This window comes from Neomonachus schauinslandi, chromosome 4, assembly GCF_002201575.2.
Source record: "Neomonachus schauinslandi chromosome 4, ASM220157v2, whole genome shotgun sequence".
Lineage (NCBI taxonomy): Eukaryota > Metazoa > Chordata > Mammalia > Carnivora > Phocidae > Neomonachus > Neomonachus schauinslandi.
This window is the reverse complement of record NC_058406.1, coordinates 138,755,916-138,777,221: the sequence shown is the minus strand read 5'-3', so window position 1 is coordinate 138,777,221 and position 21,306 is coordinate 138,755,916. Positions and strand designations below refer to the sequence as shown.

Genomic DNA, 21,306 nt, shown 5'->3' with positions numbered 1-21,306 from the left:
GAATTATATGGTAGTTCTATTTTTATTTTTTGAAGGAATCGCCACACTGTTTTCTGTAGTAGCTGCACCAATTTACATTCTCCCCAACAGTGCACAAGGGTCCCCTTATCTCCACATCCTCACCAGCATTTATTAGCTTTGATCTTTTTGATAATAGCTGTTGTAACAGGTGTGAGGTGATTTCATTCTGCTAAAGTCAGGAGTCTTTTCAAGTCCTGCCTGGACTATTGCAGCAGCTTTCTAAATGGCTGTACTATGACCTCACTTTGGATAACATCACTCTTCAGGTAAAAACAAAATAGACAAGCAAACATACAACATTCAATGACTCCACTGTATCCACAGAATGAAAAGGAAGCTCATCTTCTTCCCTCTCTCAATCTTGTATTGAATTTTTAACCTCACCTTGAGGATTAACTCAGGTCCTACCTTTTGTCTAGAAAAATTTCCTGACAATCGGGCCATTTTCTTCAACTTCTCAGTTCTTAAATTAAGCTAAACTCTTTTTTTTTTTTAAGATTTTATTTATTTATTTGACAGAGAAAGACACAGCGAGAGAGGGAACACAAACGGGGAGTGGGAGAGGGAGAGGGAGAAGCAGACTCCCTGCCGAGCAGGGAGCCCGATGCGGGACTTGATCCCGGGACTCCAGGATCATGACCTGAGCCGAAGGCAGTCGCTTAACCAACTGAGCCACCCAGGCGCCCAAGCTAAACTCTTAATTCCTAAATGATTTTACAGCAGTCCTATAATTCTGTTTTATGTTTTGATGCTCGACTGAAACCATCCCTAAATTGGTATTGCTTTCCCTTTTTCATGCTCCTATTATTAAAGTTTTTAATATTGTGTGTGATATTTCTATAAATCTAAGTACCTTCTGGAATTGTCTTCCTGTCTTAATGCTATTTTACTTTTTCTTGTCTATCTTCCTCAAAGATCTCCCGAGTAACTAGGCAGGCCTTCATTCCTGTGCTGATTTCACTCTCTTTTGAACTCCATTCCCAGAATTCAACTGCATTACCAGGAATTGGGTATTAAGATATTTGGGATTCAATTAGTCGACATTTTTGTCATTTGGTGGAACTTACTCCTTTAGGAAAAAACTATTAATATAACTTAATTGTTGCATAGGATATTGATAGTAATTGGTATTTATTTCCTGTTTATTAGGTGTCGGACACTGTTCTAAGAACCTTGCAATATTAGCTCATTCAAAACAGCCCTAAGAATAAGTTATTACCTCAGGTGAGGAGATGAGGCTCAGAAGAGTTAAACAAATTGCCCAAGGCACCTAGCTAGGAAGTAACAGAATGAAATTCAAACCAAAGAGATCGAATTACAGAATTTAAGCTCTTAGGAGCTCCTGGGTGGCTCAGTTGGTTAAGTGTCTGACTTCAGCTCAGGTCATGATCTCAGGGTCCTGGGATCGAGCCCCGCATTGGGCTCCCTGCTCAGCTGGGAGCCTACTTCTCCCTCTGCCCTTCTCCCTCCCCCTGCTTGTGCTCTCTCTTTCTCTCTCTCAAATAAATAAATAAAATCTTAAAAAAAAAGAACTTAAGCTCTCAAATAGGTAGTTAAGAGTATAACAATGTATAGCATCTACTGGTAAATATAAGGACTCATACAAAACCTGGACGAAAGTAAAGTAGTGTAAATATTGGACCTAATAAGAGTGTCAAGATTTAATAATGTCTTCATAATAACAGCAGAAGTATATTGAAGATCCAAATTCAGTTCCAAGACTGGAAATAAAAGGGGAAAATATCCCCCAAGCAAAATTATTTTTAAAAATATAGCTACTAGCAATTATGTGAGGGTCAATTTTAGATGTAAGGCGAGCTTTGTTGTCCTGGCAGTTTTCATTCACTCCCTCTTGTTTGGACTTAGTAGAATAGGTCCCACTACATCTCAGAGGATCCAGGAGATGTGGAGATGCATAGCCATGATTAGCTTACTCACTGAGCCTTGATAAAGATAAATATAGTAATTTTGCTATTTCTATCTTTGATGTGTTTTGAATCTCTCAGACAAGCTTAGGAAATAATAATTCTGAGCTTTATCAATATCATTTTAAAATTATTCTGAGTTATTTATTTATTTATTTATAAAGATTTATTTATTTTAGAGAGAGAGAGAACAGGGGGAGGGGCAGAGGGTGAAGGAGAGACAGAAAGAAGCTCAGGCAGACTCCCTGCTGAGCGTGTAGCCCAACTCAGGGTTCCATCCCCCCCGACCGACCCTGAAATCAAGATCTGAGCTGAAATCGAGGGAGTCAGATGCTTAATCAGCTAAGCTACCCAGGCACCCCTGAGTTATTTAAATTATCCTAATGCAGTGAGAACAGTCTGAACATTTTTTTTATCCGTGCAATAAATAGTCCTCCTAATAAAGCTACTCATGCAAAAATTCATCAGCTGAAATATTGGTATGAACCAAAATTTCAATTCCAAAATACAACTAATTCATATTAAAAGTCTTCTTTTAAAAGGTCAACTTCATGCTGAAGAGGTAAGAAGAAATAATTCACATGGAAAATTTCGTTTAGTGCCTTGAGTATATTTTTAAAGTGGCTCAGTGTCTGCAAAGTGTCAATAGTCACTTGTACTTGAAGAGAACTCATGTACTGTCTTGACATGCCCCTTTACAATGTGAATCTTAAACGTCAAATGAACAGGAGCTTCCTTTTCCCTCATCTGTATTTTTCATTAAAAAGCTGTAAAGCTTTTTCAAGGCAAGACTGGTTTTAAACTAAGATTTAGATCTTAGAATCTTAATTGAGATGATCACTTGGCTCTTGTTCACTTTCCTTTTTTTTTAAAGATTCTATTTATTTGACAGAAAGAGACACAGCGAGAGAGGGAACACAAGCAGGAGGAGTGGGAGAGGGAGAAGCAGGCTTCCCACGGAGCAAGGAGCCCGATGCGGGGCTCGATCTCAGGACTCCGGGATCATGACCTGAGCCGAAGGCAGATGCCCAACGACTGAGCCACCCAGGCGCCCCTCTTGTTCACTTTCCTAAATGCAAACTCGATACCTGTTTTCTCCCAGCTTATTTCCAAAATCGGAACCTGTCTGATGTCACATAAAAGCAAGCATTGGTCAGAAGAGTTTTCTTAATTGCTCTAAAATGGAACATTTGGAGGGTGAGTAGAATATCACAGGCTTAGTATTCTTGTAACACGCAAGCCTAAGCTCCACACTAAAAAACACGTTTGCTTAACTGATTTGTTTTACTGTTGGGTGAGCGAGATGGGAAAGAATTTTAATTTTTAAATCTATAATTTAAATTTATTTTATGTATAATACAAATATTTTGTATCATATATTTATAATAAATGTAAAATATGTAATGCATATACTGTATACACATAATATTTATAATATAAAATATTTAAATCAACATTTAATAAAAATTATTTATTAAATATTTAAATTATATTATTTAATCATTTAAAATTTAATAAATTTCCAGTCTTAGGTCTGGGACAACATCAGAATGAGTTTTGATGCACCAGAGCATAGATAATCTGCTCCTTGTGCACTGCAGAAGCTTCCATGGCATACTATCTGGTCTCTTTACATGTTATCCTGGTCTCTGATGGGTAAATTCCAAGACAGTTCTAGATCAATGTGTCCACCTCCACCATATGTATCCCAAACAGGGGAAGACTGTGGGAAGCTATATTTCAAAGATTCTCTGAAAAAATTCCAGAGACTGTAGATGTCTGTAAGAACAATCTGTGTATGTTTGTAGAAGGAGCTGGGAGAATGCAACCATGATAGTGGTTTCCAGGTTTGGCTTGACAGCCTTGGAAAACACTGCATTTATTGGCCTACCTTGGGTAAACAGAATCAGACTCTGGGATAAGCCTTCTTGCCTCACTCTAGGTTATTTTTTTTTTTCCTAATGACATTATTTTATTAATCTTTTACTGGTGCATGTGAAAGAAAGCTCCTCTCTTATCAATCTTTAGTTGAAGGTCTGAGATCTGAGATTTCACTTAACTTCCTTTCATAATTCCCTTATCTTTTTCCATAAGCAAATATTTCCTGTCTTACAACTTTCTTTGACACATTTTTGCATTGGTATATTCAGACTGAATTTATGTTGTGACATTTAAAAATTTTATTTCGTAATTAATTACTACAGCACATTTATGAAAGGAAGAATTTTGCTCCCTAATTTATATTAGAAGAGATACACATTTTAAATGTATCAATATTTCTTTCCATTTAAAAAATTTAAATGACAATTATTAGTTTTCATCATAAAAATTCAAAACAATTACCTGTACTCATCTTGTTTGATAGCTTATTCCATTCACAATTTTTGTTTTTTTTCCTCTCCATTATAAAAACATCTTTTGGTTTCCACATGTAACTCAAAGAATGCCCTGTTAAAGTGGAGTTTTATTCTCTGAACTACTTCAGAGCTCTCAGATTGACTCTTTGGAGCATTGTAAATGAGTATACCTTCCACATCTGTAATAAAAGCTAACGTTTATGAACAATTATGTACCGAAAACAGTGCTAAGTACTTGATCTAAATTATCTTATTTAATCTCCATATCACAAATAAGAACCCAAAGCCTGGGGGTTCAAGTAATCGCCTAAACCAATACACATAGCTTGTAAGTGTCAGACCCTGCAAAGGGAAGAGCAACTTCTAGAAGTACATATTAACAAGTGCTTTAAGACACTGGCAGGCAATGGACTGAAGTATGCAATATTTAGCACTGATCTATTCATTCATATGCTTTTTATTGCACATAGAATTAAAATTAATGTGAGGTGTGCAGGGTCCTAGAAAAACTCAATGTTATGGACTTACAGGTCAACTCATACCAAAGAACATACACCATGCATTAATTCCTTTTGATAAGTGACAGAACTGAGAGTCACAAATTTGAATAGTGGTTCTCTATTAGACTACCTTGCCTGGCGTCTCATATGGGTCCACTATGTTCACAATCATCCTATCCTCTTACTAAGAGAGACTCATCCAAACTTTAGGCAATTTTATTTAAAACAATTTTCTTGGGAGAAAAGGGAGAAGTTCAGCTATATATTAAAGTATCCAGTCCACAGACCATTTGGGTTGCGTGTTTCACCCTTTACTTTTAAGACCCATCTAAGGAATAGCAGTTATCTTCCTACTGCCGTGCCAGTTTTCCCATTTCGGGTATTTGCTGAGTTAGGTGTCATTCTTTTTTGGAAACTTTTTTTCATGGCTCTAATTCGAAGTTTTAAACTCCTGATACATTTAATTTTTCTTTTTTTAGATTTTATTTATTTATTCATGAGAGACAGGGAGAGAGAGAGAGAGAGAGGCAGAAGCGGGCTCCCTGCGATGCGGGACTCGATCCTAGGACCCTGGGATCATGACCTGAGCCGAAAGCAGACGCTTAACCATCTGAGCCACCCAGGCGCCCACTCCTGATACATTTAAAACAAAGATTACTTAGAGTCTGCCCTTGTAAAATAGAGGTATGAAGTAAAAAATGAATTCCATCTCAAAGAAGTTGGGAGAACAGGAAATGCTGCCGAGAAACTGCATTAAGTGAGGCATGAAGAGAAGCTATTTCAGCCCTCTTGACTTGAGGGCAGGACACATATGCATTCATAATAAAAAATTTCTTCAGGCTTAAAGATTTTTAACAATAGGAGCTGATGATCAGTGAAGGAAAGAAGCATGCTCTAATGGTTTTTTTGGACCAGATCAACTTGACCTTTCATTTTTTCAAAAAATCCTCCAATAAATGCATCTACTCCATTTTTTTTCTCCCAGCATCACTAACAATTATTTTCATTCTCATGATTCAACTGGCTTTCTCAAATGCTTTTGTGAGGAGTGGAAAGGGGAAAGGGAACCATGTTGCTCAAGGAGTGACAAATATTCAAAGACTGTGAAGTAATAAAAGAAAACTAATGCGATCCTTTAAAAATCTACCCCATCCCATGTTTCTGGTCATTAAGCATGAGTATAATGGCTGCTTGTACATGATTTTTTTCCCCATCAATTATGACATGATTGCCTTTAAGCTATCATATCTTCCGGCACTTTTTGATACTTTACAACATCAACCATAATGCTGAGCATGCAAAAGTCCCCTAATGAGACATTTTAATATGTTAGTCAAAGGATTATTTGGTAGATCAAATAACAACTTTGCTGATTCTTAATTAGCAAAATGCCTGAAAATAGCACATGTGTATTCTTGTCAACAATATATTATTAGAACATGTATTGTGACTCGGAATACTACCAGAGGAGGCAAGTGTTGGTTTTACTTAATCTGTTTCATGGTTCCTCAGCTTTGCGTTCTTAGATGGAAGAAAAGGAGAAAAGATAGATACAGATCTTGAAGGCAGATTTAGGAAAAAAGGGAGAAGAAACATTAGAGTAGATTAAGAGGAACGAGTAGACAGACTAGATATAGTGAAGCTGCGGTTCAGAGGAATTTGTAAGACCAATCTGAGCGTTATCTTTACACGACGAGAATATAGAAAATTACTGTATACCTCGTTTGATTTTTTTAGAGGATACAGGCTTTTACATGCATTCATCTGCTGAATTTCCAAGGTCATGAAATAGCTTTGTGAACATTCTGGCTAAGCCTTTATAAAACATAGATAGCAATGTTGCTGAGGATATGACGCGTCCAATGATATGGGATGACTTTGAACATGGAATTATATGACTGATAATACCATCCCAGAAGACCTTGTTAAAAATCGATGAAAGAGGGGCGCCTGGGTGGCTCAGATGGTTAAGCGTCTGCCTTCGGCTGGGGTCATGATCCCAGTGTCCTGGGATCGAGCCCCACATCGGGCTCCTGGCTCAGCAGGGAGCCTGCTTCTCCCTCCCCTCTGCCTCTCTCCCTGCTCATGCTCTCTCTCTCTATCTCTGTGTCTCAAATGAATAAATAAAAAATCTTTAAAAAAAAATCAATGAAAGAACTGAGATTTAAAATATTTAGACATATACTCACCCAACAGACAGGAAAGGCTCCTTTGACTCAAGTCTATGAAAAAAATATGAAAAATTAATTTTAATATAACAATTTGCTATACACTTAAAAATTGCTTTTATAGGAATCTGACAAAATTATTATACTTGTTTGGGTGAAAATGTATACGTTAGCACTAATAAAAAGCTATAAATAATATATGAAGATCTAATCTGGACTAATTCAAATTCTGGCTGGCTTAATGCAGAAGCTAATGAGAGGGACTTGGAATGGGAATGTACCATTTAAATGAGACATTAAGATAATAATACTGTTAGTCTAATTTTGATTTGCATTCTCTATATCCTCTTTTCTTTTTTTACAGTAATTTGTAGAATTGTGGATATATCTATTTGTATTTGTTGTAGTGGTAAAGAAATTTATTATGTATTTAGTTACATATTGGCTGAGTAATTGATTTCCGGTAAATATTCGGCAACAAAGAGAGAAACAGCATGACATTCATTGTCATTTACCAACAGTAGCACATTTGGGAGTGGGGGGGCGAGAGTTAGGTCATAGATTAGGATCTTAATGCCTCCTCTTAATGTCTCCTAAGAACCATGTATTTTTTTTATACCTCCTGAGGAATTCTAATTCTGAAACCTCTGATTAGTTGTGGCATCTTGAGCTAAGCAACTTAAAAAACTTTCTGGGAATTACTTTTCTCATTGTAAAACAGACTAAGAATGCTTCCAGTTAATTTTCTTATTTCATAAATTAATTTCTTTGCAAAAAGCAAATCAATCAGGACACTTTCCACTTCTAAATATTCCTTAATTAATAATGAAGGGGATCAATTGGTAGGTGTATATTGGCCACTTCATTTTTATATGTTTCTTGACATATGATTATGGGTTAAACATAAACAAATATTAAAGACATTTTTATCTGAATCCTGGTGTTTAAGATGATGTAATGAGCACTGGGTGTTCTATGCAACTGATGAATCACTAAATTCTACCTCTGAAACTAATAAAAAAAAAAAAAGCTCAGAGTTTGGGGATGTACATTTTACAATCTTTTCCTTTTCTGAATTCTGATTTTATTTTCACCTCCCTGTAAATTCTTTGCCATACTGTGTGTTTGTTGTGCCCATATATTTATGATATGAATAAGCAAACAGAATTAAGGGAAAAAAGTTGAAGATAAATAATGAAATATATTTGGATATGTTTGTTTTATAAGACATGACCAGTGCTAAGGGATCAAAAGAAGTTACCTTGAAGAAATGAGGGGGATTCTATATAATGTGATGCAGGCGACCGTTGACTTATTTGGATCATCAACATCATGGCACTATCACTTCTCCCTTACTTTCTACTCAGCAACACTTGATAAACGGTTTCTTGCTGCCTACAGTGTCCTCCTAGCCTCTCATTGCTGCCTGTTTTTTCGTGGCATCGACTAATCCAGTAGAAGAAAACTGCATATCTTGACTCCTCTCTCTTTTTCATCTTCCACATCGCAATTAGCAATGTCCTGTCAATTTCTCCTTTACGTGACTTTCACATCTCCCTCTTCACTCAATTCCCAGGCGAATTCTCATCACTTACCCCAGCCTAGCTGGTCTCTCCAAATGTAAATTCTTTGTTCACAGTTGCTCCAACTTCACCCGGTTTCACACTATAGCTTCCTTATTGCAATGCCCCCGCTCATATCATTTGTTTAAGGACTGCATGCTGTTGCTTTCATTCAAGGTATCATAAACAACATGAATAAAAGAAAAACCCACCATCTTGCCTTTCCCTGTGCAATTACTAAAACACAGAATGTATTTGGAATAGTATTTACTTACTGAGTTTCCTTTTTTTTTTTTTTTCCCCCTGAAGGCTTCAGACAAGCCGTTGTTGGACTGGAGCATGGAGGGACATATGTTGCCCTTCTGATACCCGTGGTTAAGATGGTTAGTCCCACTAACTAGTTAATTGCCTCCTTCTGCTTCTACCACTTCACTCCCTTCAACTATTTCCTCCCAAATGTTCAATCGAAGAATTCAAGGGAAAATTCAAAATTTTCAAATGATACTGGATTGAGATTCTGATTAATGTTCTATAAACCAGGGGTTGGCAAACCGTGGTCTACAGGACAATTCTTGCTCACCACCTGATTCTGTATAACGCACAAACTAAGAATGGCTTTTACATTTTGTCTTTTATTTGAATATTGTTGACACATAATGTTACACATTAGTTTCAGGTGTACAACATAGTGATTGATTTCAACATCTCTATGCTCACAAGTGCACATTTTTAAATGGTTGAAAAATATCAAAAAAGAATAATATTTCGTGACATATGAGATTTATGTGAAATTCAAATTTCAGAGCCCATAAATGAAGTTCACTGGGACACAGTCATGTTTATTCATTTACATATTGTTTCAGGCTGCTTTTGTGCTACAGCTGCAAGAGGATTAGTTCTAACAGGGACTGCATGTCCACAGTTTGAAAATATTTACTATATGGCCTTTACAGAAAAACTATGCCAGTGCATGACTTACGATTATCTTGTTGGAAACAACCCTTCAAAATAGGCACTCTTTATTTTAATACGTATCCAGATATTGTTTCACAATTAGAAGCTCAGAATAATTTGAATTCCCGCTCTACATCACCAATTCTCTGCACCTGCAACGGACAGATCAACTCCCCTACAATGCTATTTTCATGTCACCATCTTTCTTGACTATTTTAATAATCGCAAGATGATGCCCCAACTTTTAGTGTGTCACTTGAAAGCTTGTCACAAACATGACTCATGCTAACTTTCCACGTTGCTCTTTCTCACTTCTCTTACCAACCACTTTATTCCAGGAAATTTGTCTGTTCATTACCTAAACATATCTCCTTTGCTTTGGTTTCTTGAAGCGTTCTATTTCTATACCAGAATACTATTTTTTTCTTTCTTTCCTTATGCATGATCTATTTATCTTATTTAAGATCTTATGATCTTATCTATTTATCTTAGTTTATCTAACTCCTTTATAATGTTAATCCTGACACTTCATCTTATAGGGACAGTCCTGTCACCAAGCTTCCATGACTTATTATCTCTATTACGATGACATAGTCTCAGGACAAGAGTCTTGGGTTAAATGGCTAGCTTCAAGTCTTAAGACTGGTAAGAATGTTAACCTTGCAAGTCTACTTAGACAAGAAGCTCCTGAAAGTTCTGTGTTAAATCTTCTAATGGCCCAGGGGAGGTGCTGGCTGATGCTCTATGAGCTGAACAGAAAAGAAAGATCATTATCCATGAGTCAGCCTAAGCCACTGAAGATAAGCCCTAGCTCCCTGGACCATCCCCCCCCCGCCCCAAATATTTTCAGTGGTGACACAGAGCAGGAAATCTGTGAGGAGCCACCATTAGGCAATCCTGTCTCATGTCTCACCTTCAAAACAATTACACATAGTAGAGGGAAGTGATAACTGGCCCACATTGAACGATGCTCTGTTTTGTAACCAACTGCCCAGTCATGGTTTCATTACACAGGCTTAACTTCCCTAGCCTTGAGTCGATTCAGAGATTTGTACATCTTTTCTCATTAATAATAGAGCCAATATCATTGCCAACTCAAGAGGCTGTTGTGAAGAATATAAGATTAAGTACTTAGAGCAACTAACACAATTCCTGGTACAGAGTAGACTGTGATGGTCAAGACTATGCCAAAGATAAGTTTTTAGTTCTAAGAGCTGCAACTGCCTGAAAACATGAAAAGCTCACTTTTGCAATTTTAGTCCTCAAAAGTGAAAAAGCGTAAAAGAAGAAAATTACCAGGAGAAACATCCCTTTGGAGAATATTGTTTATCAATGTAATCCTTAGAAACAGATGACTACATTGTGATATGCTCAGAAAGAACGAACTTTTTCTGAGTTTTTTTTTTTCCCAACAAGGTAATTGTTTTGTGAAAAAAAGGATTGATTTTTATCATTCCTAAGATTTACTTTTAACAGGAACTGGGTAATGAATTTAATAATACTTCATTCAGGATCTGCTAGAATGAGGGGTAGAATAAGATAAACAAACCATAGCCTTCAGAAAAATAGGCACAGTAAAGAGATAAAGTAAAATGCAAAATGAAGATTAATATTTGGAACTAACAAATTTATAACTTTTTGTATTTAACAACAAAAAATCTAAGCTGTATTTACTAAAGACCAGGCATTATTAAAAATGCTTTATAAACACTGATTTATTTAAGCATCATGATATCCTCTGAGATAGATTTCATTTTACAGATGAGGAAACTGATACTCAAAAATGCCAGGTGTCTTGCCCAAGGTCACAGAGCTATAAAATGGCTGAGCTAGGATGTGAAATTAGGCATGCTGGCTCTAAAGTCCACCTGCTCATGTCTTGCCTCGTGTATTGCCTTCCATCAGTTTATTTTGTTTGTTTTATTTTGTTTCTATGTGCCTTATGGACTGTCACATTTCCTTTTGTTGTAATTTCTATACTGAGAAACCTAATCTGGTCTCACATGTTGTCCACATGCTGGATATTTCCAAACTTTTGTCTCTCGTGTCACTCTGTATATGATGTGTGGCTGTATCTGCCCAATCATACATCTCCAGTTTTAGGTGCCTTCAACTTCGCATGTCCCAGACTAAATATTGCCTGCCTCCCTCATTCTGTTCTTCTTTATCCCTAACTCAATGGCCTAATCAGCCACTCATCTGACCAAACTAGAAAGATCATAATCTTTCTCTTCGACTTCTTTCCAATGACACTCACTTTCAGTAGATCCTCCTAGTTCTGCTGTTTTCTATTGCCAAAAGTCCTTTTAGTTCTTTACTTATCTCTCAATTCATATTATTGCAGTTCAAGTAATCATCAACCTTTAGGTGGGCTATTAGAATAATCTCCTTAATGACCTTCCTTCCTCAGTATTTCTTTGGAATAGCCATGTCTACTAGCAGAATCATCTTTCTAAAATAGCTATTGTACAAATATGAGCCTGTAATTCCCCTCATTACACATCTCTGAGTGCTTCTAGGAAGTATTTTTTCATAAGGCACCATAAGTTGGTTAGGAGAGCTTCATAACACTTCATCATATTGTATGAAACATTCTCAGTGTATTTTCCAAGTTCCCTCTAAAGACACTATACTCCTTGAAGGTCGGAACTCACTTTATTTCAAGTACCTAGAATCATGCCTACTTCTTTAGGAGGCTTTTAGTAATGATTCTTTCAAATGACCTTCCCCTGTGCCTTACTCCCCTACACCTACTTCCATCATTTACCTACAGAGTAAAGACCAAACCCTTTAATATGACTAAAAGTTCATTCACAATCTTCTTCTAGTACCTTCCCAGCCCTTGTCTTCTACCACTTCAGCCTGCAAATTCTATGCTCCAGCCAAGCTGAGCCAACTGCTCACCGTCAGAGTGGCATCCTGCTTTCTCACTCTCTGTGCTTGGGCATATACTGTGTTTTTGCAGAAATGACTTCAACTACCTTGTTTTTGTAAAACTAGTGGGTTTTTTATGACTCCAAAGTGACTTTTAAGTATGTTCCCCTATGATATTTATATGGTTTTGCAGTAAAAATTACAGCAACACCATTTACTACCCTTGGATCTATTCTCTTTAGCAATGGCAACCTAAGCCTGACCTACGTTTAAGATGGAAGCTCCAAAGGGCTTAAGGATACAATTTTTAGTATCAGACAGCCTGATTCTACTTCTGACTCTAATAATCTTCTGGCTGTGTGGTGTTGAAAACGTAAGGCATTTTTCTTTGTACCTCAGTTATCTCATCTGCAAAATGGGGTAATAATAGACCCAACTCTTAGGGCTGTTGTGAGAATTGGATAAGTAAATAAATAGGTAACAAAATTAAATAAATAAATAAATAAATAAATAAATACTTGATAAACTTCTGCCATCATTGTTATTATTATTTTTTATCCATGAGTGCTCTGATTGTTCCTACATTCATGGCCAGTTAACAGTTCTAGGGAGTTCAGATTAGGGAACAGGTTGGTGTAGTGTTATATAACAGTGAACCATGTGGGGCTCTTGGTGAAGGTACGCAACAGATGGAAATGTATGCCTGGAACTTAGACAAGATATTGGGTCTGCAAATACAGATTTAAGAGTCATGTCATCAAAGCAGAATTAGTATATGACATCAAAGGAGAGAATGGGGGCCGCAGAGAGAATGTGTAGAATAGGAAGAAAAGGATCGAGGAGAGATACCTAGGCTCACTAGCAGGCCTTTAGGTGTAGATGCAAAGTTCAGAAAGGGACACGATGGTGGTCCGTGTCATTGTGAGTTAACGCTTAGCTAACCAATTGTGTATTATTTATGGAATAATGTGACATGCTATTTTACAAAGAGCTTAATAGCTTTTTTTTTAAATTACAGGAATCGTATTTTGATATTTAAAATTTAGTCTACATTTCATCATTAATCGTTTGTAATCTAAACACATTCACATGACATTTTCATCGTTCCAAGGCCTTCTGATTTAAACAGGCTTTTTTTCAAGGTAAATGATTAAATGTGAGCAAAAGATGATGATTTTGATCAGAGCCAAGCACTTTTAAAGCAATTCATAGACATCTTCCTTTCCTGACCATTTTGCATACTAAAATATGATTCTATCAGTATTCTTAAAAATTCATTTATTGCCAGAAAATTAAAAAGCAAATAGAAGTCTTCCTTATGTAGTAGGGGCAGGCTATTCATCGGTAATTGCAGGTGTATTCTCTGACATTCAGTAAAAACCAGAATCTGTCTGTAGTACTTACCTTGGCTATTCTCCTCTCCTCACTTTGAGAGAAAATATGGAAGCAAAAGCAGCCCAGGTTTCTGTGCTGGCCCCCCATGGCCTAGATGCCTAGAAGCTCTTGCCTGGAAAGCAAGAGGCTTGTTAGGAAGAACACACTATGTTGGTGCATGCCACGGGAGAAAGCACTGGCCTGCACAGGCACCAACCTCCTCACCTCCATCTGCCCGAGGAACTTCTGAGTAGGACTCATCAGTTAGTGTCTTTGGTTGAACAAGAGCTCAAGAAATTTTTGGCTCACTCACAGTGCATCGACCATAGCCCTTTCCCAGGTGTGGCTCCTGCAAGGGTATAGTGTTATTACAGATGCACAAAGATTATCCCAAGTATAACTTTTTATGGTTTCCTGTCAACCACATTGAGAACTTTGTGGCAAAGCAGGGCTCTGGGTGAGACTGTGATGGGACGGTCTGAAATGGCTAAGAGTGGGAGCAATCATTTCCTTAAAAGCTTGTACGCTCTAAAGCTGAGAGGTCAAATAGGTCTTCATTTTTGTGTCAATTCTGACTAACTGATGGTGGCTGCTGGGAAGAAAGTGTTGATAAGAATTCCATAAACCTATTCAGGCCTCAGGGTGTAAGATGGTTGTAATTAACCTATGTGTGCCACAGAAATATAAAAGGAAAGGAGAAGAATGTTGTGCAAATACGTATTTACCAACTCTGTGCTAGTAGAAGGTACAGAAATTTCTTCAAACTTATGAAAGGAATAAAGAAGTACAGAGTCTGCAGCAGAACCCAGATTTCCAGACATATTGCCCATATGACAACGTGTGCAAATAATCACATGTACTTAATGCCTCATATATGATAATAGCCAGTACTTTTAATTTTTTTCATGCTATTTAAGCATTTTAACACATTTAATCTTCATAACTTCCCTGTGAAGTTGGTACAATTATCTTCTCTATTTTATACATAGGAAATTGAGGCAGAGAGGGATTGAGTAACTTTCCCAAAATTTTAAAAAGCTAAAAAAGTCATACAGCAGGACGATAATTCAGGCAGTCTGATGAAGATCTTACAGTATATTTGTCTCACTTTCCAGTATATCATTCACTGGCCATTAGAGGAGTGTCAAATTCACCTCAGCGCTGAAGAAAGCCAGGCTCCTTCACTCCTATTGTGAGATCTGTCTACAGTGGATTCCATTTCTCTGGACTAAAAAGCAGCTTTCCCCTCAATTTCCTGTGATACCTTTTTGCAAGGGCTTTCATGCTCGATGGAAATTTCTGCTTAAAGCTATCATCAGACCTCTTGGTAAGTTCCATTTGCAGTTACCACCATCTGTGCTAACTCCAGGGACAGCTTAATGGATGGCTGTGGGATCAACCAAGAATCTCAGTGGCAGTTTGGGCACTCACAATCATGACTTTTGCTATATTGGAAATTGAGGCTGCAGAGCTCATCTCCCTCGCACAGGCTGTAATGTATCTTCACAACTCTGTCAGGAAGATCGAGCTGCCGTGGGAGGAAGGGACATGAAGTATAAAGAAGAAACTCACGGCCAGAAAGATGATCAACCATTGGCAGATTCTCCTGGGAAACTTGCAACGCTTACTCCAATTGCCCCGGGGGTAAGGCTAGGGGTAGGAGTAGTAGATATCTGGCCAAAGCAGAGTATAGAGTCTCACCCTTACTCCACTCTGACTCCAGAATAAACCTCCCCACACCTCACATGGGAAGGGAGTGCACACAACTGTGTGGATCTTTCCATTCAAATAAGAAAAAACGATTTTCTGAAGAGATACTTTCAAACTCCATTATTTTCATGTTGGAAGATTTGCTCATCTCTGTTCCAAACCTGTGTAGTGAAAGGAAGGAGATTTCAGAAAAAAATAGCAAGGGGCTGCTCATCTGTCTCTTTCAATTGTTTTATTTAGTTACTTGCTAATAACTGTTAAATCCTACAGAGAAACGGTGCGTCTGCCAAGCGCACAGACTGGGAAAACAGGTAATCAGTCACAGAGTTATCCAGTTTCAAATCTCTATCCTCTGTCCTGCTCTTTGCGGCATGATGATGTCATTTATCTTTTTCCTCCATTTGAAAGGAAGAGATCGGACGCAATACAACGTCTTTCCATTGCTGGTCATAGTAAGTTCTACAGAATGTGCATGGCGCTAAAAGACATAAAGCAGGTATTCACAGGCCAGCCCCCATAGGCTGAGAGGCACAGTGGGCTTTTGTCCTCACGTGCCTCCCGCCATCCCTCCCTCCTGTCCACACGCTGCATCCACACTCTCAGACCCACTCAGTTCCCAGGGGCAGCCTCCCTCCTCTGTCTTCTCTTAGTAAAATGCCAGAAACTCATTCAACCCAAGCAGTAGCTGAAGTCGGATACGGGCTGGGAAAACAACAGTCCATCTGTGCATGTTTTGCTTAACTGCCTTGCTGCCCTCTTCTGCGGGACATACTTGTCTGGCAGATTCACCTCCCGACTCGGTAACCTCAACCTCTCTCAGACCCAGAGTCCCCCCCGCCCCCAGGTCTTTGAAAACATTAAATCCTGGCACCAAATGTCAGAATTTTTTTTTTTATTTATTATTATGTTATGTTAACCACCACGCATTACATCATTAGTTTTTGATGTAGTGTTCCATGATTCATTGTTTGCGTATAACACCCAGTGCTCCATGCAGAACGTGCCCTCTTCAATACCCATCACCAGGCTAACCCATCCTCCCAACCCCCTCCCCTCTAGAACCCTCAGTTTGTTTTTCAGAGTCCATCGTCTCTCATGGTTCATCTCCCCCTCCGATTTGCCCCCTTCATTCTTCCCCTCCTATCTTCTTCTTTTTTTTTTTTTTAACATATAATGTATTATTTGTTTCAGAGGTACAGATCTGTGATTCAACAGTCTTACACAATTCATAGGGCTCACCATGGCACATACCCTCCCCAATATCCATCACCCAGCCACCCCATCCCTCCCTCTCCCCACCACTCCAGCAACCCTCAGTTTATTTCCTGAGATTAAGAATTCCTCGTATCAGTGAGGTCATATGATACATGTCTTTCTCTGATTGACTTATTTCGCTCAGCATAACACCCTCCAGTTCTATCCACATCATTGCAAATGGCAAGATTTCCAAATGTCAGAACTTAATGACCTCAACTGCCACATGCCGACAAAATTGTGTGATGCCCATCACCTGCCTGGAGTCCTCGATATGACCTCTTCTGGGATTGTGCTGAAAGCTCCACCTGACTGGCGGGGCTGCATCTCAGCTTCATGGTAGCATCTCCCTCTAACACTGCAGTGAGAGCTATTTTACCAGAGCTTGGGTTTATAATTCCAGGTCCCATCCATTTCTGGGCCGCTCCCTGTGTTAACTATGCAGCATTGAGCCAGGACCCTAAGCCTGGTGGATGTAGTCTTGTTGAAGTCTCCAGCAGTCTCCACAGTGCTGAGACCAGTGGTAAATCATTAGTTACCAGGAACTTTGAAGAACAATTCACCCAATGGATCACTTCTTCCCGAAAACATTTTTATTACTGAGTTTCATACCACTTAGTCAACCTCATTAGTTGTTTCTTTTGAGTCCCCTTTGCTAGATCCTGACTTCAAATATTGGTGTGTTCTTGAGCTCAGTCCTTGGAATTCTTCTCTTTTTTATCTTTAATTACCCCTTTGGTGTTTGTTCTCATCCAGGCTCACGGTTTTGAATACCATCTACACAGTGATGACTCACAGATGTGCCCATCCAGTTCAGACCTCTCCCTGAACTCCAGATTATGTATCTGACTGTCCACTTGATACTTTCACTTAGATATCTCCACTTTAACAAAAACCAAACTCCTCATCTCTACTACCCGCCTTGGCCTACTCCAATCTCTGCCATGAGTATTGCTCATCTCACTTAACTGCAACTTCATATGTTCAGATGCTCAGTCCAGAAATCATGGAGATGTCTATGGGAGATAGTCTGCTCATTATCAATTCCTTCCTTCCACCCATTAAAATCTGGAGTCTCTGTCCCTCATCTTGTATATGAACTGGCCTTATACCTTGCTTTCATAAGTATAATGTGGCAGATATGACACTGTAGAATTTTCAACCTAGTCTTTAAGAGGACAGGCAGTTTCTTCCTCCTTCTTGAACTTGGTCACTATGTAAAACTGATTAGTCTGAGACCACAGTGAAGTCTAAGCTAACTACATGGAGAGACCATGTGGAGAAAGATGCTCAGTCATGACGGCTGTTCTAGCCAGCCCCAGCTGAAGTGCCAGATATGTAAGCACAGAAGCCATTTGCACACCACAAAGAGCAGACCACCTCAACCAAACCAACCCTGATTGCTGAATACGACAAATAATAACATTTTTTAAGCCAGTACATGTTATCTAGCAGTAGATAATAATATCCTTGACTTTGTTCCTTCTCTCATGGTCCACATCCAATTTGTAGTTTTGTTGTCTCTATTTTCAAAATATATCCATGACATAACAACTCTTTTCATCTCGGCTGTTACCACTTTGTTTGGGTCATAATCTTTTGCATGTTTTCCCATGTTCCTCCCTTGCTCTTTCATAACCTATTCTCAACATAAAGCTAAAGTGACTATTCAAAATTTAAGTGTTGTCATAGTACTCCTTCATCTAAAATCTTCCCAAAGGCTCTCGGTTTCACTCCAAGTAAAAGCCAAAGTACTTCAATGGTCTGCAAGGCTTTACACGATTTGGCACCCCCATTGTATCTCCGCCTTAGCCTCTCACCTCCTCCCAGCCCTCCGCTTTGCTTGATTCTGCTCCAGAAACATCGGCCTTCTTGCTTTTTATTAACACTTGGGTGTGCTTCTGCTTTAAGGACTTTGTGCTGCTTGTCCCTCTGCCCAGAATGCTTTTCCCCAGGTGAAACATTACTTGTTCATCACCTTCTCCAAGTCTTTGCTCAAATATCACCTTCTCAGCTAGGTCCTCACTCACCACCTACTCAAAGTTGCACCACTTCTCACCTTCCCACTCCCTATCCCTCTTGCCTTGCTTTACTTTTTCTGTAACACCTCCTGCTTTCTAATGTATGCTTAATTTTTGTTTATTATCATTTACTTCACACTTGAAGGCAAGGTCAAGGATTTTTGTCCATTTTGTTAACTAATGCATCCTCAGTGCCCAGAACAATGTCCAATAGGTGCTTAATAATTGATAAACAACTGAATTAGTGATTCTGTGTTTCCTTCTCCTCTACTAGATCCACTGAGAATCTCTAATATAGGCTGAATTTGGTAAATCCGTGAGCCAGGTCTGTTAATAGAGGCTTAGAGATAAGTTATTCTTCTGGGCTTGAGATGGTGCGGTTGACTCAAAATTGGTGAGATCAGAGATTCTTCTCCAAGTCTCTAGCATTCATCAGAAGACTCTCAGGGTTGACCCCACCATGTGAAGTCCTTCATTTCTCTTTACCATTCATATTGTCTCTAAACGTTGTCTAATAACTGCTTGCCCACATTATGCTTCACCTACACATAAAGCTGTTCTTTCTTGCTTTTTGTTTCTTTAGCATTACATTTTTTAAAAATAATATATTTGATTTTTCAGTTAAAATGGATGCCTAATATTACTTATTTCTTTCATAATATCTTTATGGTATTCTTTCATGCCAAGTGTTTCAACTTTTTTTATACTCAATTTAGTCCATATTTTTAAATGCTGATTATATAATTTTTCTTCCTAAACACTCTAAACATTAGATTTACTATCTTGAGTGTCGGTAATAAAGAGTAAAAAAAAAAAAAATGAGAAAAAGACCGTCTTCAGCAAATCAAGAAATTAGAAGTTACAATTTGACTTCAATTCTTCCAGAATTCTCACAATATCACAATTATGTCTACACCCTGATGTTGTGGATAGTTTCAATAAGAGTTGCTAAAAGCAGTCCAACTCCAAATGCTATTTCGCATGTGATTATCTGTGATTTGTGGGTCATGCTCTATTTCTTTTCCATTTCTTCATAAATACATTCTGATATGTTCACGTACTCAGACTCATTACTATTGGTTGTCCTGTATTGATTGATTCTCTCTGTTAAGAGTTTGGAACACAGAACCTATCTCCTCTTTCTCTGCCATGTCCCATTCTCTGTATCCTAAGGACTTAACTCTGGGCTTTATTCCAAACTATTCTGTTACTCTTTGTAGCTCAAGTACTCTATGCCCTTTTAAAGCATCAACAGCAGCAAAGCAACTGGATTACAGCTTTAAATACAAAGAGGGATAGCTATTGTCAGGCAAGCGCCATTGTCTTACTACTGGTTCACTAATCTGTAGTCAGAAGAACTGCCATCACTACACATTGCTGATTACTTATTTTATTGCATCACTGAAGGGCTCATAAATTTTGACTTTTCATTTTGGAAGATTAGATGACTTCAGCTGCTCTCCCCTGCACCCTGCTACTCACTCTCCCCTCTGCACACTGAGCTCCTAATCCCATAGTGGCATTGACTGATTGACAGGCCACTTCCGGCAGTTAGCCTGGGCAGTTAACTGCTTCACCACACAAGACTGTTGGCCTGCCCTGAATGTTAATGGAGTTGCCCCATTTAGAACACTAACTTTTCGAATAACAGCGGTAACCAAAGAAGTGTAGTTCCAAACATGAAGGGCTATATCTTTTGAATTGACCTTGCACAACACTAAGCACAAAAAATCCTCATTGTTGCCTGTTGTGAGTGCTTTTGTGTGATGTTTATTAGCTACCACTGGAAAATATCTGGCTTGTAAATCTCTCTCTCTTTCCCTTTGGTTATAAAATTCTCATTAAAGAAAATTACGTTAAGTATTTAAGTTACAAGAAAAATATCACCTGTATCCTCACTGTCCAAAGAATCACAGCTACTATTTTGATTTCTATTTTTTTCTCTGCATATATTTATTTTATTTGTTAAATAGTTTTGGTTGTGTGTTTATATAATACATGATGTTTATATAATTATATATTGTTATATATACTGTTTATATAATTTTGCTTCTTTGTCTACTCAAACCTTAAAGTTTTTCCATGTCATTATGAACACTTTCGTGAACATTCCATCTAATGAATGTGCCCATACCCATTACTGCATAATATCTTGGCTGGATCAGATTGTTCAGTGTTTTGAAATAAAACTCAAAGAACACCTTAAGAACAATTTCATATATTTTTACATTGTTTAAATATTTAGAATTATTTTCTTAGATATGTTTTTGGAAATTGCTTAGTCAAAAGATATGAATATTTTATTTAAGATACTGGATCGAGTTTGAAAGAAAAATAAGAATAAACTTGATAATAAAGGACCTTTGCTTTTCTTTTGTTTTTGGATTAGAAAATAAACAGCAGAATACCAGAGTGTTAGAAATGGGAATCAAGTAAGAAATGGTTTAACTCCATTCCTTCATGTTCTAAGAAAGGTGAACTTAAAAAAGTTTGTACTGCTTATAATCACCTCGCTGACACAGGCAAGTAGTGGCAGATACATGATGTGGTTGTAGGTTTCATGATGTGGTTGTAGGTTTCATGATG

General features: G+C 38.0%; 1 protein-coding gene across 2 annotated transcripts in view; it reads right to left on the bottom strand.

Moving 5' to 3' along the window:
* The window catches only part of RALYL (RALY RNA binding protein like), a 680,251-nt gene that overhangs the window by 102,750 nt on the left and 556,195 nt on the right, over positions 1–21,306 (bottom strand). For both annotated transcript variants that reach the window (XM_021688194.1, XM_021688195.1), the window contains one exon: positions 6,993–7,025. In XM_021688194.1, the coding sequence (XP_021543869.1) occupies positions 6,993–7,025 (33 nt within the window). The remainder of the gene's footprint in view (positions 1–6,992; positions 7,026–21,306) is intronic.